At 39.0% G+C, this 25,962-nt stretch overlaps 1 protein-coding gene across 4 annotated transcripts in view; it reads right to left on the bottom strand.

The window, feature by feature from the left end:
• The window catches only part of Bre (brain and reproductive organ-expressed (TNFRSF1A modulator)), a 415,144-nt gene that overhangs the window by 158,182 nt on the left and 231,000 nt on the right, over positions 1-25,962 (bottom strand). For all 4 annotated transcript variants that reach the window (XR_263443.2, XM_005400518.2, XM_013522605.1 and 1 more), the window contains one exon: positions 23,651-23,760. Coding sequence is in view for 3 of the 4 variants with exons in the window: in XM_005400518.2 (XP_005400575.1) it covers positions 23,651-23,760 (110 nt within the window). In the remaining variant the exon portion in view is untranslated. The remainder of the gene's footprint in view (positions 1-23,650; positions 23,761-25,962) is intronic.

Raw genomic sequence — 25,962 nt, 5'->3', positions numbered from 1 at the left:
TTCAAATATACAAACTAGCAGCTCAGAAAATAGGTGTGGCAAACAACACACCAATCAATATAATGCCCAATAAAGAAAACATATGAGCAAAGGGGGGAAAAAAGGCAATTTGTGAATAAGCCTCTGTAAAGAGAAGCATCCAAGAAACAGGATCCAAAATCTTAATGTGTCTTTGAATTTTTAAATGCTAAAGCCATGGAGGGGGAAAAAAAACCCTTCCAGTGAAATGTTATGAAGTGTTAATGTATCAAAGTGTTACCCACTAAGAATAACACACAAAACTGCTCGAGGTTTTATTACAAAGAAAAATACAGAGATGGAAGAGATGTAGCTGAATGGAGGAAAAGATGGCTTTGCAGAGACACAGAACAACTATCACCTACTTCTTGTGGTTTTTGCAAGGATGAAATGGGATCATACATGTAAGCCCCCCACTACAATAAAGACCTGAACTACTGGCACATAAACTTGACGTCAACCTTCTGTGATACCTATCAGCAAATTGAGTGGATCGCCGGAATTATACTCAATGCCTGGTACTAAGGACCATTCTTTAACCCTCTGCTCAATCATACCTCCTCCACGAAGCCTTCCCTTTCTGAACTTTAACTCTGCAAGAGAAATTTACAAGGGATGCTAACACTGGTTTGGGTATTCTGGGATCACACTATTTTCATAAACCCAAATGCCAATGTACTGTTGTAGCATGATTTCAGGGTGGGCGAGGGTGAGCAGCTCCATTCATCCTCGGCTCTCTCCAGTTCTTGTTCTCTGGTTATTCCTGCACCCATTCCTGTCTCCCCAGCTACTCCACCTGAACACCTTCACCGTGGTGAGCCTCCTATCCCCTCGTCATGTCTCAGCTCCTGCAATGTCCCCTCTGCGTGCCAAGATGAAAAAAGGCTCAGGCTCTACTAGGAGATGGAGAAGACCCCTTGCAGTTGAGGTACTTCTTCCCTGGGGAAGAGTTGGCAGAGAGAAAAATCACAGCTTGTGTTGCCACCACTGGCCAGAGCTGAAAAGCTGCCCTCCATACAGCAGAGTGCTCGATAGCTTGACTCAGGGAGGTACTCTGAGCCCAGCAAGGAGGTCCCAAAGCCCTGCTGCACACCACAGGCAGTTCCAGGGGGCCCAGGCTGTGCCCCCAAAGCCTTGGAACACATCAATTTTTATTACAAGTTATTTAATTCAAGAGTCTGGAACCTTGAGGTGGACTGCTCAGTTTCTGCTATGATCTTGTGAGAGAATGGAGGAGCAGTGCTATGGGTGGACTGCTGTAGTACCGCTTAAATTCCTCAGGAAAACATACCTACTTGGAAAGTTTACTCAGCTATTCTGACATGATAGACTCACTTGAATTATTCCTTTAAAAATCATTCTTTTAAAATAAAATCAGCCCCTAGCATATGAGGTTTGTTACATTTTTGTAGCACCTAGCAAATAATACCGTCAATACATCATATGAACCTGCCCCTCCTGAAGTGTCAGTGCTCATGAAAAGAGGGAAAATCTGCCTGTGGAGATTACGGATACCCGAGAGTGGTTTCTGTCTCAAGAAGGGTCTAGAAGTTCTCTCCAAGAAAAATTTGAACTAAACTTTCCATTTAGAGAAATCCAGAGATTTTTTAATTTGCCAAGGAAAGGACCACATTTTTATTGAAAGCATTTCTGATTATCTTGCTCTAAACTGTAGCTACTCTCATGTTTATTATCTAAGTACCAGTAATTAGTCATTAGCTATAGCTCAGCAAGAACTGTAGAAAGACATGGTTGTGCAGTGGATGCCATCATCTTCATCCCAGTTACTCAATGCCCCAGGAGCAGTCGAGCTGGCTGGAGCATGGAGCCATGACCTTGGCTCCTCAGTCATCCTGAGTCACTGAAGAGCTGCAGACACTGTGTCTCAGAGAAATATAAAACCTCACATATGTTCCCTTCAGAACTTACAGAACAAAGCCAAAAGTCATAGGTATCAGTAAAGACCCTGCCTGCTCTCCACCAATATCAACTGTCTTTTGACTAGAATACTGCCTTCTGCTGGTCTCTATTTTCTTTAAAAGTGAGACCTCTGGTAGTTGTTAGCCCTATGGCCCCTGTCAAAAGCTAACTGGCAAGGACATTGAATGGTGAGAGACTTCTCTTCATTCTCACGGTCTTAAAAGATTCTCTAAAAATAATGTATTCCTTAAAGATGAAGAATGAAAGTTCAGATACTGGAAGGGTCCAGTTCAGTTCTTGCATTTTACAGGTGGCAGAGTCCAGAGAGGTGAGGGAACTTGGCACCTACAGTCACATGCCTGGAGACAGACGAGGAAAGCAGGCCCGGGGCACAGTAGTCCTAACTTCCCACCGCTGTTCTTTCCCCGCCTCGCTGTCTTTCCACAAGAGAAGCGCAGCTCTTTCCAAGCTTTCTAACTGCTCAGCAGTGGGATGACTATGAACAGTTCCTCCTTTAACAGCCACTAAAGTGCTACAGATTGTTCTGTCAGTTCATCTTAGCTCAACTTGGTTACAAGTGCAAAGTTACATCAGAACGCTCATCAGCAATTCCGTGATCTTGAGAGGAAAGAGAAAGGAGTAAGTTCACCCCTTCTGGCTGTTGTCAGGAAAAAGAAATGGCAATACTCCAGCTCTCCCTCTTCCCTCCATATAGCCATGTGTCCACGGCATCCTTCAGTTTGTTACTATAAGCTTTGCAAATGGCAAGAGGAAGCCATGTGGGAGAGTATACAGATATGAGCCTTAGAATCAGGCATGCCCAGATTTCAGTGTCCTTTCTACTTTTCACTTGCAGTGTAAGTTACTTAGCTTGTCTGAAACACAATTTCTTCACTTATAAAATGTAAAACATTAACTACTCAAAACACTTTTTGCAAGGATGAAATGAGGTCATATATGTAAAGTATATAATGCCTGGTTCACAGGAATGCCTTAAAAAAATCTGCTCCCTTCTCCCCACTTCTGCGTGTTTTTTCTTTTCTTTTCTTTTTTTGAGAAAGGGTCTCACTATGTAGTCTAGGCTGGCACTGAACTCTCTGTGATCCTCCTGCCTCAGCCTCCTCAATGCTGGGATTATAGGCAAGCACTGACATGTTCAACCATGATAATATTTTAAACACATAATTTAACCAGCCTCTTCTGCATAATAGAAGATAATATATACTTTGGATGAAAAGACACTATATAAAACAAAATGTGATTATTAACAATCAAGACAAATACCTGAAGGCATTCATTCACTTTATAAAATACGCAAAGGTACCAAATCACTAATATGCTACAGCATGAGCTTGTCCTAAAATGCCAATTTGCTGAAGAGAAAGATGTGCCAAAGTGCCTAGAACACTTACTAAAGCAGCTAGAGAGAGGTTAGTTCTCCCTGAGAGAGGCTGAACACTGAAATAAGAATCCAAAGAGAATCAACAACCACTTGCCCATGAATAAGGAGAGCCTAGGAAGAGAGCAACAGTAGAAGCATGTGACAGGGTTTATACAAATAACCCAAGACTATGCTCTTTCTCATTCTAGGTCTGCTGGGACTAGTTATGAAAATGAGCAAGTGTATAAGATAGCCAGGTATTAATTTTAACTCTATAAAACAGAGATGAAGATATGAGTACTCTGCCTCACCTGCAAAAGTAGGGATGACAATGTGCACCCTATCAAGCTTGCAAAAGTAATCACTGAGAATACGCTCTGTAAAGCAGGAAGCACCATGTAAATGTAAAATTAAATTATTATTATCTAGCCAGCATACAAAGACAGGGAATAAAAGACTATGATAAGGAGGCCTCAAAGGGTGATGACAAGGCGGAGGAAGCCATCACTCCTACCAGGAGGACATAAGGGAAGGTCCAAAGAAGTAACACCAAAGAGCTGAGGACAGTGTGGCCAGTACTTAGCATGTAGACCATACCCTATTATGCCAAGGGAACAGGGGAGGCTCTTATTATAAACAGGCACAATAAGTGTTTAAATTATACTGAGCTTAATTTCAAAAACAGATACAATTAAAACACAATAATAATGCTGTAACCATTTCCATTCCTCGTCTTTAGATAGTGTAGTACAGTATAGTGTAATGTAGTATAGTGTAGTGTAGTATAGTATAGTATAGTATGGTATGGTATAGTATGGTATAGCACAGTACAATGGGCTGGAGTTCTCTTAATTTCTATCTTCATGAGGATGAGTTACGTTTTAGTCATCTATCACACCAAAATGCGTTGCTATTAATTCTCAAGAGCCTCAGTCACAGAGTTAACAGGCTTTTTTGCACAGGCCCTATGCCAGTCTGAGCTAGACAGCTTTCCATGGGTGACTGCAGATCCACAGGACTACCTAGAGGGACAATTATTTATTACAAGTATACTTAGAAATGTGAGGAAGAGGAAAGCCCATGCTGGTGCCCGTTCCCCCGGCTCTGAGATGTGGCATGAGTATGGAACACAATGAGGGGCAGTCACTCAATGCTGTTCTGGGTAACAGTCCAGATCTGAGTGACAACAGAACTTTGCGAACCCTGCACTTCTCTTTACTGAAAGAAGATCTGACTGGGCTTTTGATGCTCCTGGTGTATGCATTTGTATTGGGTAAATTAAGTGGGCCCAGTCTGCTGGAGCTGGATCATGGCCAGCTCCTCTGTCAGCCAGGTGAGCTGTGTAACTGACAGCCACCAAAGAGAAAGAAAAAGGGCTGGGTCCCGTGCCTCAAAATGTGGTTAGGAGGCAATATGGCTTGATGAGCTCCTTCAGTACCTCCAGTTTCCTTGGTAACCTAACTATGTACTAAATGGTTTCCATGGCAAAACATGTTCCAGAGTCCAAATAACCAACCTACACATACAATTTGGAATATAACTTATTAGTGGGGAAGCTGCCCACACTTGAAAAAATTAATACGCTTAAAAAACAGCCTCAGTAACATTATTTTGGCATCAAAGCAGATGCCTCTGTGAGCCCATTTGAAGGGCACCATATCAGAGAAGGGGCCAGGAATGGAGAGTCAAATCTAAAGTACGCCAAGCTGAGCTACACAGCACTCTTACTCTAGAACACAACATTCCAAGAGATGACATCTTGATCTGAAAGTAATGGGCTGACAACCACAGAACAAGAGTAAAGTATTTCTGAGGTCCCTAGAAATCTAAGAACAGAAATAAAATCCTCAAACAATCTAGTAAGGTACTCAGTTTAACATGTGGAACTCCAACAAAAAGAAGTTACTACCTCCTTTTTCAGGGGGGTACTAAGACCCCTTTATAGGGATATGGAAATGTACAGAGACATAGGGGTGGTCTCAATTACAGGGTTTACTTACATAGCACACAAGGGGCAAGGATACCCAATGCCCCATGCTGCATAGGACAGAACTACCAAACAAAATAAATGTAACTCCTACATTGAGAAACGTGCTATACTACTAAAAAAAAATCACTAATGGAGAAAAGTCATAATTTTAATGCATTTATCACTTGTTTTTTCTTCTTTGAAAATAAAAGAGGGGGCAAACAATCTAATGTTTTTAAAGGTTTTATCTCTTTAATGAGTATCACAAGGATGGGGACTTAAACAAGCAAATGATGTAAAAAGTGTTTAAAATGATTTGTCAAAAGGAAACAACTTTAATTTCTCAGACAAGCCAGTGCTCTAAAAGCAGAATGAATAAAGGCTCCACTGTGAGGCTTGCTAGGATAAATCTGGGCTGCTGCCTATCTGAATCTTAGGGTTCAGAGCCCTTTGGCCAAAGGTCAGGGTCTACGTAGGCTTGTCTTTCTCTTGCAACTACTTTAGATGTTCTGCCTTACTACATGCAGGCATTAAGGACTGTCATTAAGTGTAAAGGCCTCCAATTTTTCCAGAATGCCTCTAAATTTTTAGGTCAGGAGTGGGCAGAACTGCTAGGTCTTCCCCTGCTCTGCTCTTATCAAACTTTGGGTCCAGACCAACCTGCTGAAGTCAGAAAGCCTAGTTCTAAGACTTCCTTTGGAAGACTTAAATACCTTTAAATCTAAACTGAACTGAATTTAAAAAGTCCTGAATTGGTTGTTCTTAAAATTCGTAGAAATGCTAGAAGTTTGATATATTTAATGGTTCTGGAGTCTAAGAGACAAGATAGGATCAGAAATGGATTCACTAGGGCTTAACTGTGGAGAAGGGCATTCTTTGATTAGAAAGCACTGAGGACACACAATGATTTGTTTATTATTTGTTAGGGTTTCTAAAGATAAGGCTTCATTATACAGCCCAGCTAGCTCAGTCAGTAAAAAACTGTATATATGTAACTGTTATATTAATGTAAATGTGAATAAACTAAGACATGTTAACTTTTCACATATCTGCCACTAGAGACCATTGGATTAAGGAAATGTGTATGGTTATCAAGTTGACCGGGGTGGATTGTAGTGGATTGGTAACTAGTGGTCAATTTATAATCTCCAGCTATTGTTGCCAGCAGCATAAGAGGCAGAACTGGAGAAGGATAATCCTTTAATTACTAAACCATTTGTCATCAGCCCATTTGTACTAGCTATGTCCTTGGTTCTTGCTTAATAAAAGGTGACTAAAAAAAAAACTAAATAAAAAAAATAAAAGGTGACTAAGATTGGTAATCAGGGCTGTAGTCCGAGAAGCTATGAGCACCCCTGACCCGCAATCCCAGACTTTTGCCTCTCTTGTTTTTCTTGTCTCTCTTACTTTTCTTTTCATCTGCAGGCACCTCATTCTTGGGACCTGTCACCCTAAAAGAACGACACTTAATGACTTCCTAGGCCTTCCAGTTTTGATAAAAAGCCCAGTTCAGCCTCAAGATCCCAGAATCTAACCTGCATCCAGTCATTCAACAGATCCAGCCACCTAGCTTTCCAAGGTTCAGAGAGGGCACATCTGACCATATCTTATTAGCGACTCATGTTTCCTTCTCTATGAAGCTTTTCATAGTTTTTTGTCCATTTTTCTATTGGATTCTTTGCCACTTTATTAATTTTAAAGAGTTATTTGTTCTAAATATGAATCCTGTAACAGTTATTTAAATTAGTAATTTGTATTTTTACAAGAAAAGGCAACTTGGATCTTCATTTAAAAACATGAATGATCTAATGTAGGAAATGCTAAATATGTGCATGGGAAAGATATAAATATAATTATAGTGAAAAGGAGACAAAAACATTAGACAAAGTAACTTCAACAAGTAAGTTTAAGAATAGTAGCTAACTTCAAAGAGCAACATCAAGAAAGTAAAAAGATGATACACAGAATGGGAGAAAACATTTACAGATCATATATCTAAGAAAGATCTATTATCCAGAATATATACAAAACTCTTACAACTCAATAAGAAGAAGAAAAAGAACCCAGTTATAAATGAGCAAAAGACCTGAATAGGCATTCCTCTCAAAGAATTTGAAAACATACATACGAGAATTTGTAACTTGAATATAGTATTTATAACAGCATTATTTATAATAGACAAAAGTAGAAACAACACAATTGCCCATGAATTGACAAACTGATGAATAAAATGTGACATATATATACTCACACATTATGAATATATGTATTATCCCACAATAAAAATGAATGAAATATTGATATGGGCCAAAACATGATGAACCTTAAAAACCTGATGTCAACAGAAAGAAGTCACAACAGACCATTTATTGTATGGCTCCACATGTGAAATGTCCAGAATAGGCAAAGCCATAGAGACAGAAAGTAGATTTGTGGTTGCCAGGGGCTGGGGGAGGGGGCAGAGAAAATGGGAAGTAGCTGCTAATTGGTGTGGGATTTCTTTTTCGAGGTGGTAAAAATGTTCTAAAATTGACTGTAGTGATGGTTGTACACCTCTGTGACTATACTAAAAACTACTAAACTATACATTTTAAGAAGGTTGAGTTGCATGTGAATTATATCCAAATAAAACTTCAAGGGGCTGGGGATTTAGCTCAGCGGCAAAAGCGCCTGCCTGGCAAGCGCAAGGTCGTGAGTTCGGTTCCCGGTACCGGAGAAAAACCAAAAAAAAAAAAAAGATGTCACCAAATAAAACTTCAATTGAAAAAGAGTAAACTGAGGCTAAGCAGTAAAGGAGAAAAAAGAATGATAGCCTTAAACTCGGGGTGAATTTTTCATATTTCAGCCACAGCTTATTTTCCGTTAGGGTCTGGGGGGGGGTAGGTGTCACTAAAATATGAACAGAAAATACAACTTATAAGCGGCAATGAAGGCCAGGAAAAAAGAAGTAATATAGAAAGCCAGGCTGTGGCAAGGGAAAGGCTGGACCAAATTAAGCTAAAAACTAAGAGTGTGGGTTGAAACAGCAAGGGTTGAGATCAAGGAAAATAAATCTGTTTTTAAAAATGAGTGCATGGTGGATATACTCCTCGCTCTTTCTGCCCTTCCTCTTCTGTATTTCAGTTCTATCTAACTAACACCCTCTGGAAGTCACACCACATCACAAAGATCAGTGATTCTCAAATGTTCAGTAAGTACAAGACTCACTTGAAGTACCTGCTGAAAGCACAGGTTCCTGAACCCTTAGAACTTCAGGGAAAATATTCTTAATTCAAGGTCAGTGGATCCCTAAAGGGACTTATGCATCAGGAAGTCTGAATACTCTATGCAAAATTATCCACAGCAAAGGGACCTTGGGGGTAACAGCTGACATAAGATCCCCCCAAAAAGTAATGAAATGCTTCCTATGGAAATCTTTTGTTCTCACGTCTTCTCTATAAGCTTACCCTAAATGAAGGGACTGAGACATAACACAGCTAGAATGTGGCAGTAGGGCTGAACCCCAAACACGTCTCATTGCAAAGTCATATTCTGTACTGGTGTGTGCCCCTGCCTATCACTAGAGACTGCACCCTGACAGAGAGTGGGGGCGCTAGGACAGGGTAGAGGGGCTGTTGAGGTGGGAGGCAAAGATTTTGCTTCTGGCTGAACTATGTTCATCTCATAAGAACTGAAAATCTGGGCAAAAGGCAGAATTGGGTTTTATGCCCTGGGGGGTCTCCAAGATATGTTATTTCAAGCTAAAATGTTGGACCCTCCTGATAAGGCTACGAAAATCAGTCTAAAAACATAAACTGAAAAATGCTCTGATCAACGAAGTCTGTGAGGAAAGCGAGAGTGGATTAGAAAATATTTGTCTGTTGAATGGAAAGCAGCAAAAAGATCAAAGATACAAATGTAGAAATATGCTTTAAATATGGCACCACGTTGGGAGCTTTAACCTTCCTTCCTGAGATTAAGGGAGAACAGGAGGTAACGAGAAAAGCAAGCTGGCTGCACAGCACACCCTGCATACACACGTACCAAGGGCTTGAATTTGGGGAAGACAGGAATAGGATAACTGGAAGTGTGAGAGGGTTAAGATTTCATTTCCACTTCTAATCACTATGCATTACTTAGGCACGATGATCTTCCTCAAAAGAAAAGAAGTTCAATGCTGTGAATACTGTATTCTCTAAAGCTTAGCACAAGAAAAACAGGACTTTGAAGGTTCCTAAAGGAGAGTAGACTGATGACCAACTGAAGATGATTTTGCCATCACCCCAAGCCTCTTTTCCACTGTCCTGTGCTCAGGGAATACTGTAGACACTGTCTAGACAGGGGCTGAGGGGTACTACTGACACCCTATGTGCACAGGTCAAGTATGCTGCTAAATGTCATTCAAAGAATAGGAGAGCCACACCCTCCTCCATTTTTTTTTTTTTTTTTTTTTTTTGCCTAAAACGTGAATATCATGAAGGTTGACAAACCAGGTACTGGATGAGAGGGACAACAGCACAGTACTTCAGACAATTACCAGATGCTCAGCAGCCCCACAGAGATTGCTCATTATATATGGAACAGAGGCTTTATCAAAAAATAGATCAGTTAAAAATGGATCAGTTGTCAATGACTTTGTAATTATTAGTATATTTCTTGCAATCTGATTCTTTTTTATTTTTTACAAATTAAATTTAATTTCATAATTATATACCTTGATTTACCCTGACAAAAACTGAAACATTACCAGTAAAGCCAAAGTGCCCTGGGATGTTTATCATCAGTCCCGAAGCTGTCAAACTGCCAAGATTCCAAGGGTGCTACCATTATTTGCTGGGTGTGTCTTGAAAAAGTTTCTGACCCTCTCTGAATCTTGGTTTCAACATCTGTAAAATGGAGACAAAAGTAGAAACCAACCTCCTGGGTTGTGAGGACTGAAGAGTGAACATTCCACAACTTCTAAGCCAACAATCAGACACTAAAAGATAACTGCTTTAAGAAGCAGCACTCCTTCACAGAAGCTTTTTAGTCTGATAGAATCCATTTCCTGATTCTTGCTGTTATTTCTTATGCACTTGAGGTTCTGCTTAGAAAGTCTTTGCCTATACTTCTGTCTACTAGTATTTTACCTCTCCACCTTCCAGTAGATTAATGTTTAAATCTTTGATCCATTTTGATTTTAATTTACTATATGGTGAGACGTAACTGTCCAGTTTCAATCTTGTGCAAACAGATAACCAGTCTTCCCAGCACCACTTGTTGAATAGCCTAGCTTTCCTCCATCATATGTTTTTGGCCCCTCTGTCAAAGGTTAAATAGTTGAATGTGTCTGGGGAAGTTTCTGTATCCTCTCTTCCATTCTATTGATCCACATATCTGTTTTCACTCCAGTGTCACTTCTATCACATTGCAGTACAGCTTAAAGTCAGGTATTGCTATGCCTCCTGCTTTGCCCTTGTCACTCAAAATTGCTGTTGATATTCTGGGTCTCTTCTGGCTCCATATCAATTTGAGGATCATTTTCTATAGTTCTATAAACTATGCTGTTGGTATTTTGATTGGGACTTCACTGAATCTGTATAGCAGTTTTGGAAGTATGCCATTTTGATAATACTGGTTCTGCCTATCCAGGAGCAAAGGACATCTTTCCATTTTCTGATGTTCTGTTCAATCTCCTATCTCTCTGTTTCCTACTGTCTTTTTTTTTTTTTTCAAAAATCATTTAAACTTGTATATCCAATTTATTTCACTTAACATTACAGTCTCCAAATGCATCCATTTTCCTATAAATGACTCAAGTTTATCCTCTTTATGGCAGAGTGCTACTTCCTAGCTTATAAATACCACATTTTCTCTATACTCATCTGTTGATGCATATACAGGCTGCTTCCATGATTTAGCTATTAATGAGTTGTACCGCTATAAACATGGGTATGCTTGTATCACTATGGTGCAATGTCTTTAATTCTTTTGAGAGGACATTTAGAAGGAGAATAGCTAAGTTGAATGAAACGTCTAGGTTTAGTTTTTTGTTCTTGTCTTTCTTAACCCTGGCAACCATTATTCTATTCTCTATTTCTAGATATTGGACAGTTTTAAAAAATATTCTACAAATAAGTGAGATTATGTAGTATTTTTCTTTCTGGGCTTGACTTACTTCACTTGGCATACCACTCTCCAGATTCGTCTACACTGTTAATGCAAATGGCACTATTTCCTTCCTCATGGCTGAATAATATTCCAGTGGGGGGGGTGAGAGAGAGAGAGAGAGAGAGAGAGAGAGAGAGAGAGAGAGAGACACGATCTCTTTATCCATTCAAAATGCAAATAAACAGTCGGGTACACAATCCTAACAATGAAAATAATAAAGGCTAATCACCAAAATATCTACACAAATATTCCTTGTTTTTGCAAGGAATCTCAGTATAATATTACTGTTAAGAAATCCTTCAAAACTTTCAAAACAATTTTCCTTAGTTTTTGAACACAGTAAACTGGTCATACTAAATTCTGAAAAAGTTAAAGTTAGGAAAAAAGTTCTAGGTTAGAGAAAGAAATGAAAACATGAAAGTGTTATCACCATTTGGTCATAAACCCCTTTTCTCAGAGAAACATGGCAATAAAAATCTGTTCCAGGATGAAAACTTGGCACAAAACAACTCAATCTTACATCATACTTTTTAAAGTTTAGGGTGGAGTAGGGAGGGAAGGGATTAAAAGGTAGGATGGGAAAGTTCTTTGCATGTAGGATAAAAGACATTGTGAGTAAAATAAAATGTCTGCTCATGTACAGGAGGTCTTCAAATTAATGGTCTGGTTCAGCTAACATTTAGCAAGGTAGTAGATTTCAGACTATTTCAAGAATGACCTTCATTTTGCTGAAACTACAGAGGATGACATCTATGGATGGGATGGATATTCATCCTTCTTATGGTCCTATTTTAACTCATCATTTGTTGAAGGGAAGTTTACTCCACTCAACAAGTCATTAGAGCTGCTAGTGAAAGACACAGTGTCTGAACTTTACCAAGCAGAGAAAAACTCTAATATAATCATTAGTTCTCTATTGTAGGACTCAAAATCAGACACACCAGGATCAAATTACATGCTTTCTAATAAAAACTTCACACTGTAAAATCTGACAGCACTGGTATTAGATCTTCTTTCCAAAAACAACAGCATAAGGAGTTCCATTTTATATACGAATATTACACGTTAATAGCCTTAGTCATTACCCACTTACACCCAACACTTGTAATCAGAAACCAGGCTATTACTTTAGGCACTAAATAATTATACTTTGAAACCAAGCTATAGACAAAACATACCATATAGTTTTTAGGGGGAAAATGAAAAAAACTTTTCATTCTTAAAACTCAAATGGTGTATCTACTTACCACATCTACACTCTGTTTTAAAACCTAAGTAAATGACACTTAATTAACATAATAGGCCCATTCACACATTATTGTGTAGATAGAAACCCACTGTCATGAGAAAACAGTGGAACATCTGGGAGCCAGAAGCCCTGCAGAAGATGCAAACCAAAGAACTTCATGAAGGTCAAGACTGAAACTCCAGAGGAAAGCACCAAAGTGCTGGCTTCAGCATCCTGGCTCCTGGCTCCTTCTGGAGTTCTTTTGTCCCCACTACCAACTAGATTAGGAAACCTGGGCGTCTGCGGGGCTAGGAGGCAGGAGAGTGGCAGAGCTCTTCATGAATCTGTCATCACACTTAGAGACACAACAATAGGGATAAAAGCTGTTTCCTAACATAGCTATTATGTTAGCTATTTTGAAAGAAAGAAGTTAAAATGTATTCTTGTATGAGCAAATATCAATAAACTTGAACAAGGGATTCTTGGAAAAACGTACGTTCGTTTTCCCAATCTGTGGGCTTCATGACACACCAAGGCCACAGATCCAGTACATGTGTACTAACTGATTGCACACCAATAAGCTCTGTCTAAAGATGGAATACATGCTCTGTGTGTGTGCTGAATACACACACACACACACATACACACATTTGTTATAGTCTGAGTGGGTATTTATGTCACCCTAAAATTCTTATACTGAAGCCCTAAACCCCAAGTAATACTACTAAGAATTAGGGTCCTTTGGGAGGTGACTAGATTTAGGGAAAGTCAAAAGAGTGTAGTCCCTACAATGGATTAGGATTAGTGCCCTGCTAAGGAAAGGGAAGAGATACCAGGGCAGCCTCTTTCTATTTCACAGTGTTGGTAACTATCATTTCATATTAAGTCACCTTTTAATACATTGTTATCTACTTCCATCAAAAGTTTGATGTAAGAGATTAAAGGGAACGTAACTGAAACAACAGGCCAGGAGCATTTAAAGACTTGGTAGAATTCAAACTTCAAGATGGTATGAGAAAGAAAGTGCTAGAATTTGATGACAGGCTGGATGTAAGTGGGAGGAAAGAGAGAGCAACATGCCCAGGAGATGCAGGAAGAAGCGCTGAGTTAGATAACGCTGATGAGTGATCATTTATGAGAAAAAATAATTAGCTCTGCTTTAAAGCAAGAGAATGATGAGACCAGATTTATGTATTAAAAAGACCACTCTGTCTGCAGCATGGCAACTAGGTTGAAGTGAAGCAATTAGTCAACAGTTCAATTAGAGATGACAATAGCTAAGTGATCTTAAAGGATATGAGTTAAATCAAAAAGCCCAAAAAATAAAGAAAAACAGAAGTTTCAACAGCCACACATTTAGACTATCACTAGGATGTCATTCAGAGTTCATCCACGATCCTAGTTAGTCAACTGGGAAACTGGAACAATCAAGACAAAACACAGGCAGACATCGAGCTATTAGATAACCTAGAGGCCTCCTGCTACAGACAACCTAAAATTGTAGGGCAAAAATTTTAAACAAATATAGAAAGTTACATTCCCCCCAAATTAAGGCAAATCCCCAGAAATACCTATGGTTCAGATGTCCAGGACACATGGTATACAGGGTGCTATAAGCTCGGTGGGCAGTGAGGCTCCTCAGAGAAGACAGGACAACACAGCATGCACTTACCTGGCCAGTCCAGCAAAGAGGTGCAGAGGGTATTGAGCAAGGAGGGGAGAGGGATCAAACTCCCCTTTAGGAAAATTAATTTGGCAAAGAGCAAGCTACACAGAGACCTGAAACAGGGCCAGGGAAGAGAGAAGAGATAAATGTGGGAGCATAATATGAAAGCAAAGTCAACTAGCAATTGTTGAAATAGAAAACAATGTCAAAAGGAAGGTCAAAAATGGGATGCCTTGATTTCATGGCTGAGGTTAGACGGATGATAAAGCTATTAATGAAAATAACACAGAGAAGGGTAGATTTAGGAGACAAGAGAAAAGCAGTGTTAGATGATAATTTGTACTTTAGGTATCAGACTTGAAGCTATAGTGATGATTCTAGCTTGAGACAGTATAGAAGGCATGAAAAACAAATCTAGAATAAGGATTTCAAATGAGACATGGACTGGCTTAAAGAGGATATGTTACCTTTTTTTTTTGGTCTTTTTGAGACAGGGTCTCACTATGCAGTGCAGGCTGGCCTTGAGCTCACTTTGTAGCCTAGGCTGGTCTCAAACTCATAATGATCCTCCTGCCTCAGTCTCCCAAGTGCTAGGATTACAGGCATGCACCACCATGCCTGGCAAAGATATGTTATCTTAAAGCTATAGTTAAACTTGTTGTTTCTGTACATTTTTCTGGAATAAAGTCTACGGCTCTCATAAGATCTTCAGAGGTCTGTGTTATCTGCTATTTCTTTAAACATATGTCAGCTTTATATACATTAAATCTTCGGTGTTCTAGTTTCATTTTGCATATAGGTGTCACTTTCTTTTATTTAGCCTGTTTGAAACTCATTGTGCTTCCTCTAGCTGAGGGCTAGTATTTTATCAGTACAGGAACGTTTTAGGACTTCTTCTTCCACAATGTAATCTTTTTGCTCCTTCTTATAACATGAACCAGTGTTTTTGTTAAATACGACTTCACATCTCAGACTACACTGAGAAATATCTTCCTACTTGTGAGTAAATACTAACTGCATAAAACAGTAATGATCAATATTTAGGACTATGCTATTGAAAGATAATGGTAAACTGAAATTTCTCATCCTTATAGTAGCAGAAACTCTGCTCAAAACCCTTGAGATGTTTAGCAAAAATGTATTAGGCTTGACTTTGTAAATAAAAACATATCTTACAGTTTTAGAGACATCATCATTATGCTCCAGAGCAAAAAAATATTTAAGAGAAATAAAGCACAAAACTGCCCTAAGGTAGTAAACAAACCTAAAACAAAACCTATGGGTCAAGCAAGTTTAAGAAACATGGACCAGACAGATTTGAGTTACCACCGATGTATATACATCTTCTTTCTAAATGTTATTTTCTGCCTGAAACAACAACAACAACAAAACTAAATAAAAACACTGCACTATCACTAACTTAAGTGGGGAGGTGGGAGCTCTGCATCACAATGTTTCAAAAAATATATCTGTCGACTGATTTTCTCCAACTGAATTCCTTTTTTTTTTTTTTTTGGAAATGCTTTTTTTGAAAAAAGGCTGATCTGATCTTTTGGGAAGCACAGGCAAGACAAAGGGCCAAAGTCACTAATGAAAACTTGCTGAACTTTTCAGAATTCCATTCGAAGTCACGAAGAACCCTTTTGGCCCTGCTCCCGGACTAGTAAAATGAACATCTCAAGTCCCTAGAGGCTAAGACAGCTTCTTCCACCAAAACTAAATACACATCTCCCCTGACAGCTGGTTGTCTTAGCATACTTGCAGTGTATATTTATCAAAGGAAAAAACCTTTCCAGGAGTACAATATTTATTATAGGATTATCTGAGTGACTCAAGTAAATATGAGTAAGGCTAAATTAGACCCTGTTTACTATGATGTGCTATTGCTTAAATCCTGACACAAAATCACCTCAAGAGATCTAAGGATCTCTTTTTCAGACAACTGATAAAGGACTTTTAAAGGCAAGAATTTTCTTTCAAATCTATCTTTGCTGAGTTATACAATTTCTCTAATTATTCTAAATTCTTTTGAGCATTTAAAATGAAAATGATCCATTATGCTAGATGCTGAATTTAGTAGTACACTTAAGTAAAATCATAATACAATGAATTCACTTATTCCGTTAAAAACTTATTTCATCTGATTTACCCTTATTCTCATTCAACCATAATTTTAAGTAGTATTGTTTTAATTTTAGCTCGTTTTACCCCTTTTGCAGGCTGTTTCTCAAGTTCTGGTTTATTTCGGCCACTGTGGAGTATGGCTAACCAGGCACATGTCCTAGGAGACCGTACCTGTTTCTAGGCACAGTGTGGGGTAAAGGTAGGGAAACAGGGACTGGAGAGGCCACAGAAGGAGGAGATGAAGACGTACATGACACCAAAACCATATTGATCACCTCCAAGTTTTGTCTGAGAAATCACTTCTAAGAAAATAAAGTTCCACCTCTTAGAAACATGACCAGGGGACCACGACGGAAACCAGCTTACTAGCTACACACAGACACAGCAACAAGAAACAACTATGACAACCTGGCAAACACTTGCCTTTCCTGGCACACAGATCCAAACATCAAAGATTTTTGTCCCTCCAGGTATCCCATCCACAAGGACTGGGGCTGAGCTCAGGCAGGGACCAAGGCGGGGTCAGTCTGGCAGGAGATGGGCCATGGTTCACTGGGCCTCAATTTATAAAAACAGAGGCCCAGCTCTTAAGGGACATATAGTCCTGGGAGACAATATGACAACAGAGGCATGGACACAGGAAGGAAAAGTGTATCATCTGGGCAGGCAGGCAAGTTCTGGCAAAGTTCCACGAAGCAGGTCTACAAGAAGATTTAAGAGGATGAACAGAACTTTAACAGGAAAGGGAAATATATCAGGGTATATTTCATTCAAGAAATCATGAAAATCTCAGCTTGGTTAAACAACAGAATACATGTAGAGTCCAAACAGGGTGGAAAGGTAAGCTGGAACAGCAACACAGAATCCTTTAAAAGCCTACTGAGAGCTGGGTACCAGTTCAGCTGACAACTGATGGTTCTGAGCAAGGACACTGTCTGACTGGAGTTTACTTCAGGAAGATGGTAACAGTTCTGCACTAAACAGGAATAAAGTGGAAAGGAAAAAATTAGAAGTCAAGAGGTGACATGCAATTGAATGACCAAATCAGTAAATAACAGTAGGAAAGACAAAGAATGGCAGACATTGTAGAGAATGGACCTCTAGTACAAAACTCTTGGTTGGCTCATGAGGATGGGGGTGGAGTAGACACCTTGGAGATGTAGCCCTTGGGCACTGAGGAGAATGAGAGAGTAATAAAGAGAAAGCAGGCATAAAGAAGAAATGTTATTAGCCTATTGGGAATACAGAATACCATGTCATGGGAGAATAAGCAAATGCTAGGGACACACCAGGAGGATTAGATAGGATGGTAAAGCAAAACCAGTTTGAACATTTTAAAATACCAGACAAATACATTTTTATTACTGTCACAGTGTTAAATATTTCATCTCTTGAAAAGCCACATAACATTGACAGAGCCAGATTTTCCAAAGTGTTCCAAAGCCCTTTCTCCACCAAGTGAAACAGAAGCGTGACCTCCTCCTTCCTTCATCTATTACAGTAGTAATAAGTACATCCTCAGAAAGGCATACAACTCAAGAAGCATTAACTAGGCAATGAATACAGGCCAAGCACCACACTAGGCCCTTTCTATCACAGGGATGGATGCAACTGAAATTTAAAAGTACCCCCTTATATGGAGGAAGAAATGAAGCTTTGGCTAAGTAACTGAGCTGGGCTGGGGATATAGTTCGGTGGCACAAGTACCTGCCTGGCAAATGCAAGGTCCTGAGTTTGATTCCCAGTACCAAAAAAAAAAAAAAAAAAAAAAAAAAAATTAACAGCCAAGATTTCCAGCCAATAAGTGGAGGAACAGGGGGCTTTGGATGCCAAATCTTACTGTCTTTTTTACTAAACAAGTTACAACTTGCCATATTTGTTTTTATCCCCTTTACTATATTTTAAGCAAATTAGAGACATAGGCCATATTCATGTACAGCCTCTGAAGCACCTAGTGAAGGGCTGTACACTTGGGCAGTCCTCACTGGGCTGTTGTTGCTGAAAGAAAGAACCCATGTGTATTCACAGGCATATAAGCCTCACTAATAGTGAGCATTTATGGGCCAGTAGGCTCTAAGTACTTAGTTCCAAGGCAGACTGTAACTTAACAACAAAAAGTTCTAAAAACAAATTCTTTACTTGTGAAAGATGCCACCTGGTCTGCCTCAGGGGCTGATGTCTTTTTATGCACCGAGTGGGAACAGCATTGGGAGTGATGGAAGCTGATTTTCTTCAAACCACTCCCACAAACTGGCTGGAGCCAAGAAAAGTGCCCACACCTTGCAGGGAAGAAGACTGCGCAGTCTCTGATGACTGTTTCACCTTTGGTTTCACTGCAGGAACTGCCAACAGTCTGGGAAAAAGGGAAAGGTAGGGCACATTCTGGGCCAGATCTGATGATGTAACCCTAAAAGTCACGGCTTAGTTGCCAGGAGAAAAAGGCAACTGGTTTAAAAACTTACTTTTTCTTTTTCCTAATAGTCACCTAAAATCTATTTTGCATCACTAGTTTTTTTGTATAACTCACCACAAACTTTTTTTTTAAATGAATAGAACTTAGTGCCAAATTTAACTGACTGGTTTTCACTCCTTGGAAAATAAATGTATAGGGACTGAAATATGTTTATTACATAAACACGCCTGTGTACAAGAACACAAAGTTCTCAGAAGCATTTACTCTGCAAGCAGTATAATGCACAGTGGGAGTCTCGGAAATAATAGCAATCTCAACACCAGAAGGGCAACAGCCATGTGGGACAGGACTGTCAGAGGCATCAGACAACTACTCCTGGACCCGAGTAAACAGACAGACTTCAGAAGTAGGACTGCATTTCAGGGCTTCATCAAACTGGAATTTTCTACCAATGTAACTGACAGATGTTCCCTTTTGTTAGGATTGTCTAATTTGGCGACATTTGGTATTCATATCTTTAGAAAAATTTAGAGTACAACCAATTAATCCCTTTTCCTACATGTGATGACAATACCCTTCTTCTTTTCCTATTTTTGGGACTAGTTAATGTGAGCATAATTCCCTCACTCACTGCATGGACAAGCTGAAACAGAGCTGTAATAACCAGCGGAATGGGGTTTCTGCCATGCTTAAAATCTCTCCCTCTGCCTGTGCACTGAGATGTGGGAATGTAAGCTTTCTCTTGACAATCTTTTGGTCTCCTTTGTGCTTCTGCATGTCAGATGCCACATAGGGCTTGGGACCCCCTAGAGAGAGCCATAGCAGAAGTCATAAGAGTACAAGTCTCAGCTACAGCAAGAGTGTGAAGTATCAACTCTCGGTGGTCCACATGGGATCCTTTGTCCATAACTCCCCAGAAGAACTCTGTGTCTGAGTCTGTAGTCAGCGGTTGGGTAGCCAAGAGTTGACTAGCCAGCATAAAACATGGGTGACAAATAACAGTACCAAAGATAGTACCAACCCCTCTTGACTAAGTTCTTAAAAACCACCAAGGGCCATGGCCTTATGGAAATGGCACTACTTCTGTCCTATCCTCCAAACTGTAAGCAATAACCAAAGGGGTTATAAGAGCACCCTCTTATGCACGGGGGAATATGTTCCAAGCCTATCCCAAATGTATGAAACTGCAGATAGTACCAAGCTCCAAATACAGTTTCTTCCTATACATACACACCTATGGTAAAGCAAGTCATGGTAAGAAATTAACAGCAGAAACTATAATAGAATAAGTATAAAACTTTCACAGTTTGAGGTATGACAACAAACTAGCACAAATTTCTTTCTCCTTCTTTACAATTTCATGGCTAGAAGATTTTTTCTTACTATAGAGCTTAGTAACCTCACATACAACTATTTTATTCCTTCCTTATTGAGAATTTACAGGAAGGATTCTACAGTTTTTATTTTGACATATCTGAAATGCCAGCATCACTGTTCTTATACGTTAGAGCGAACAAAATAAGGGTTACTTGAGCAAAGCGCTTTGGTACCATGATGGCCAATAAGATAACTAAGACAGTTCCTAAATGATTAACAGGCAGGTAGCATATACAGTGTGGAAATGCTGGATAAAGGGAAGATTTGTATCCCAGGCAGAACAGAGTGAGATAGCTCAAGATTTCATCATGCTACCCAGAAAGTCATGCAATTTCAAATTGATGAGTTGTTTATTTCTGGAATTTTCCATTTAATATTTCAGCTGACAGGGTCTCAGAAAGTGAGACCATAGCTAAAGGGGTAACAACTGCAACTCCTTTAACAAATACATAAACCTTTACAAAGTCACACCCCAAGTTCACTACTTAGCATTTTAACCCTTCTGTAAAACTTCATCTTGAAAACTTGACTTAACAATATCAGAAGTTTTGGCTGTTTACTTTGGTAGTATAAATACAGTTGTACAAAGTATAACTGTAGTATAATTTTTGGCTGTTTACTTTGGTAGTATAAATATAGTTATACAAAGTGAATTTGTAACAACCAGGAAACATTTAAGACCTTTAAGTGCATTTTCCAGCTTTTCGTGAGAATTATTATTTAACCTGTAAGATTGCCAATTAGGTAATGGTTACTATACGTTGTATTTGCACAAGGCATTAAAACAATGGCAAGAGCCGGGTTTGGCAGCACACGCCTATAATGCCATCACTCGGGAGGCTGAGGCAAGAGGATCACTGTGAGTTCAAGGCCAACCTGCACTACACAGTGAGACCCTGCCCCCAAAATAAAACAAGACAAAGAAACAAACAAAGAAAAAACAATGACAAAACTTGTTTCTTACTCTGAGCAGCTTGCAATTTAGCAAAAGATTTTTAAAATGTGCATCACAAAGTAAACCTATGTGGGTAAATTATAAGGTTAATATAAATTCAGATCCAGGGAAGGCTAGACCAACTGCGTTAGGGAAAACGGCTGGTAGAGATGGTATCTGAACAGTCTTGGGAAATACCTATTTCAACAGGAAGAGGGGTTAGAGAAGGGGGTTGCACACAGAGGCAGAGTAAGGGGAGCTGAGAAAACTGCAAACAAGTCTGACCAAAGGACAGACTGTATGAAGGAAAGTACTATGAGAAAACTCATCTGCAAAGACATGATATAGACAGTTTTTAACATAAAGAAGGAGATGTTGAAAGTTAGATTTTACAAGTAAAAAAATGACTTTTAAAATATACCCTTACTAGTTTTTCTCACTGTATCCTAGGTTTTTAGAGTGAAAATATTTAATGTGCAAACTAAGTACAGGAACTCTAAAGAAAAATAATTTAACTGATGGGGGGAAATGTTTTTCTGAGCTGGCAAGTGTTTGCTTATGGTTTAACTAATGTGCAACGGTACTTCAGGTCACGAAACTTTTGTCTGCAAACAATATGGTTCACAAACAGAAGCATCTGGCAAAATTTTGTTTTTGTTTGCAAACTGTATCAGGTGACAAACACAACTGTGGCTATCTTCGCCACACAAACACAAACTTGAGTATCTTTTCCAAAATCATAGAACAATTAAGTTCATGAACCAAGGTACCACTGTATTCATTTTCCCCACACCTTGAGATTGCTTCAGTAACCTTTTTATTTGTTTATTGGCAATGCTGGGGATTTCCCCAGCCCCACACACATGATAAAGGCACTCTAGTTCTGAGCTACATTCCCAACCCTTTTTAAAAATTTTACTTTGAAACAGTCTTGCTCAGTTACCTATGTCAGCCACAAACTTGCAATGCTCCTGACTCAGCCCCACAAATGCTGGCTAGCTACTCGAGAGCTAGTATTTGCTCAATTATTTACACATTCTTTTCTTTTCTGCCCCAGTTTGTCCCTGCTAACCTAGCCACTCATTCATTCTTCTGCTATGAATTACACCTGTACTAATGACAACACTAACAGTTACTATTTTCTGAATGTTTGCTATAGTGCCAGGCACAATAGTTAATGCTTTATTAATAGTATTTAACATAACCCTCAAAACATCATTATGAAATAGGTGTTATTATTCCTATTTTATAACTGAAGATACAGATTCAGAGAGCTTAAATACTGTGCCAGCTGGTGAGAGGCAGAATCCGGGTTTAAAGCAGATGTTCTTGACTTGAGAGCCCTTGCCTCTTACAGTTCACAGTTCACTGTGCTACCTCTAGCAGCTTAGTCTCTGGCCTCTTACTAATACAAGCCAGTATTTTCAGTTCAAACACAGGGTGTTCACTGAGCACCTGCTACTGTAAAATCCTGTTCTAGGTGCTGCTGTAGAACGTAAACACATGGGAGAATTCCTGTGGAGTACTGATACTCATAATCTCCCACATTTAAGCACAGGCAGCTGTACTGTATCAGTTTGGGATGCCTGTGATTTATAACTTAGAGCAAATAAGGTCAGAGGAAGGGAAAATGGCTCAGCATATGAATGTTGGATGGTAACACAACTACTCACAGACAGAAATCAGCCAACCCTGATTAAATGACTTACAGATAACTTTAATAATATCTTTCAGTTGGGAGTCTGTAAAAACTCTCTTTGCTGATGAAAAATCTGTCCTGTCAGAAGTTCCCAACCAAATCTGCTTATGAACCCCAGTCTCCTTTGAAGTAGAAAAGGCTACTTAAGCATTTAGCCAACAATAAGCACATTGTGAAGCTAGTCCTTATAAAATTCATTACTGATAAGTAAAGTTTCTTGACTGGAACACAGGTGTGAAATCAAACTACTTCTACTGTGTAGCTGGATGTTGCCTAACATTACATACAGCTATTTAAACAAAGAAATAGTTCAAACATCTTTTTAAACTATCTGATTTTAATATCACCGTTAGTAACTTCTAAATATTTTTTTGCTTAATATTTTAAAGAGGCTAGTTATATTTTTACAAATAATTCTAATAGCTACCAATATGTAAGAAGTCAGGTCAGGCTTGTTCAGCAGTTTTCTTTAGACCTAAGCCATTTGAACCCCAGGAAACATCTGGAGGGAGTCATAATTTTGGGCCTAATCTATCTACTTTTCTCTCAAGTATTTTGAGGCACAGTACTCATACCACAAATTACACAAATAAGATCCACAAAAAGATTTCAGTAGCAAATACTATCTGCGGGTACTCTGCAATCAAAACTCCAACTACTATGAATTTTTAGGAAACAAAAGTTAATAAAGTGAAATAATTTTAAGAGTTCATGTGTGGCAAAAGAGAGTGAAATACATTGGTTAGCAAGTAGAAGCACCAGGTTATATAACATGAAGATGCTGACACTTACTGCTCAATTCGGGGTGACAAGTACAGCTTAGGGTACACCTGGGTGGCTTCAGTGTCCTCAAAACTGACAGAAAGCAGGGCCACATCTTCTCCAGGATCTTCATTTACATCCTTAGACAAGAAGTGAAAAACACACTGTCATAAGTACCTGCTCTCTGAGTATCTTATCAATGATGAGCTCACAGTCCACTGGCATGGAAGTCACGGTTGTGAGTTCCTCTTATTCCAGCTGAGGAGCTTGCTACAGCCTCGGCCACACTCCTGGCCATTCCTCTGGGTGGTGGCCCTCAAAGTCTGTGACCAGCCTACCACAAGACCCTACCATCTCACTTGTTCCCCCACCTTACGCAGAGGAGAGGGGTAAAACTGATAGTGACAAAGAATTAAATAAAAACACTGTTAACAAACTGCAGTAAATATATTTCCATAATCACAATTTATATCCTAAAATACCAACAAAATGTTAAAATACCACAGGATTTTATTAAACCCACCTTTATAGTATTTTATGTTATTTAAATATCAAATTTCCCAGGAAACACATCACCATGAACTAAGTCACCATATAAACATACAGCAAGAGGTTAGGTACACGTCGACTTTACTGAGGTGATTATAGATGGTTTACATGGGATCAAGAAGCACATATCTTAAATGCCTTGTTAAGGACATTATAAGACAAAACCATTATTGATCCAAGTACAACTACTACTGATCAATGTACCAATGTATACAATGAGGTTAACCACAATAATGATAAAGCCTAGTTTACTGTAATTTATAACTAAAAGACAAGAATAGCAGGAATTGGCTATTATAACTAACAAGTCAGTACTGATGATACACAGATAAAGTGTCCTAAATCAAATGATGGAACTTTATGTGGATTCACTTTATGATTCTTGCCAACTACCAAGTATCTGCCAGTTCTGAATTAAATACTACATAAAAATAACTAATAACAGCATGTTTATTTTAATTTGTACATACCACACATCAGTAACCCTTAATAACTTGGTAATGACTCCAAGTCAAATACAAAAATTGCCCGATACTGTTAACACCAGTTCACAGGTACCTTGTGGGTTCAGCAGCCAAACCAGTGGGTTCCAACCTTCAATTGCGGATTCACTGTGGACAGACATGGAGGACCTCAGACACGATGTTCTCCTCTGTCTAAAACCCCATTCCCTCTCTTCCTGCATCCAGGGAGGCTAGTCAGCACACTCTCTCTGATCGGCTGAGACATACTCAGTCTGCTTATTGCCTCCTATTGTGCCTATGGTATACAACTATAACATGTATTTTAAAAAAGGATCATAGCGTCCCATCTCCCAGGCTAAAAAAATTTTTAAAGAAAGAAATCTCTCTTGACTCTACGTACTCCCCCAGATTCTCTCATCTCTCTCTTTGAATGAGCTGTCTCCACTCCTTGACTCTACTCCCCTCCCACTTATCCCTTAGCCCACTACAATAGCCTACAGACTGTACCAGTTCAAGATTCCTCCCCTCAAGGCTACCCACTAAACACAGCAAATGCTTCTCTGCCCTTCCCTTGCTTGATATCGAAACAGTATTTGACATGGATGATCACTGATCTCTGGAGACTTTTTATTTGTTAGTTAGTTGGTTTCAAAAAAACTGCATTCTCCTGACTTTCACTGCTTATCCTTCCACTATCTTTATTTTTTAACTTAATTTTTTTCAGATTTACATTACAAAAATTAGGTTTATTTTAACAAGTCAAACCATACAGAAGTTTATAAAAAAGCAGCTCTAGTATCCCACTCACTCCTTACCTCCACTTCCCCTTCAAGGTAACCAATACTAACTGCATGTAGCCTTAAACAGCTTTCTGTCTCTGTGCTCATAAAAACACACACTTGCATATAAACAGCTCTTTAACCTTCTGTTTTGTTTTCCCTAATGGGATCATATTATACATATCACTCTACCAACTGCTTTTTAAATAGCCACATAACATTCCATGGCATGGATTTATCTCTTATTTAACCATTTCCCTAGCAACAGAAAACCCTGCAGGTTGTTCCTAATACTTAGCTACTTGATAGTGTTGCAATAAATATTCTTGTGGGCATTTATATATATCCTTTAGTGGTCAGACTTACATTTCTTAATAGATTTCTTAATCTGAGAGCTGGAAAATAGTATCCAAATTTAGATTCAATGAAGAAAGCTGAGCAACTTTCACTTGTTTCTTACACATTTACATTTCTTATGCAAATTTCCTAATTAAATTCATTACTTTTTTTTAAGGTTCTGTCTTGTTCTTTGTAGTTGTTTTTTTTTTTT

This window comes from Chinchilla lanigera, unplaced genomic scaffold, assembly GCF_000276665.1.
Source record: "Chinchilla lanigera isolate Chin_1 unplaced genomic scaffold, ChiLan1.0 scaffold00068, whole genome shotgun sequence".
Lineage (NCBI taxonomy): Eukaryota > Metazoa > Chordata > Mammalia > Rodentia > Chinchillidae > Chinchilla > Chinchilla lanigera.
This window is presented reverse-complemented; position numbering and strand designations above follow the sequence as displayed.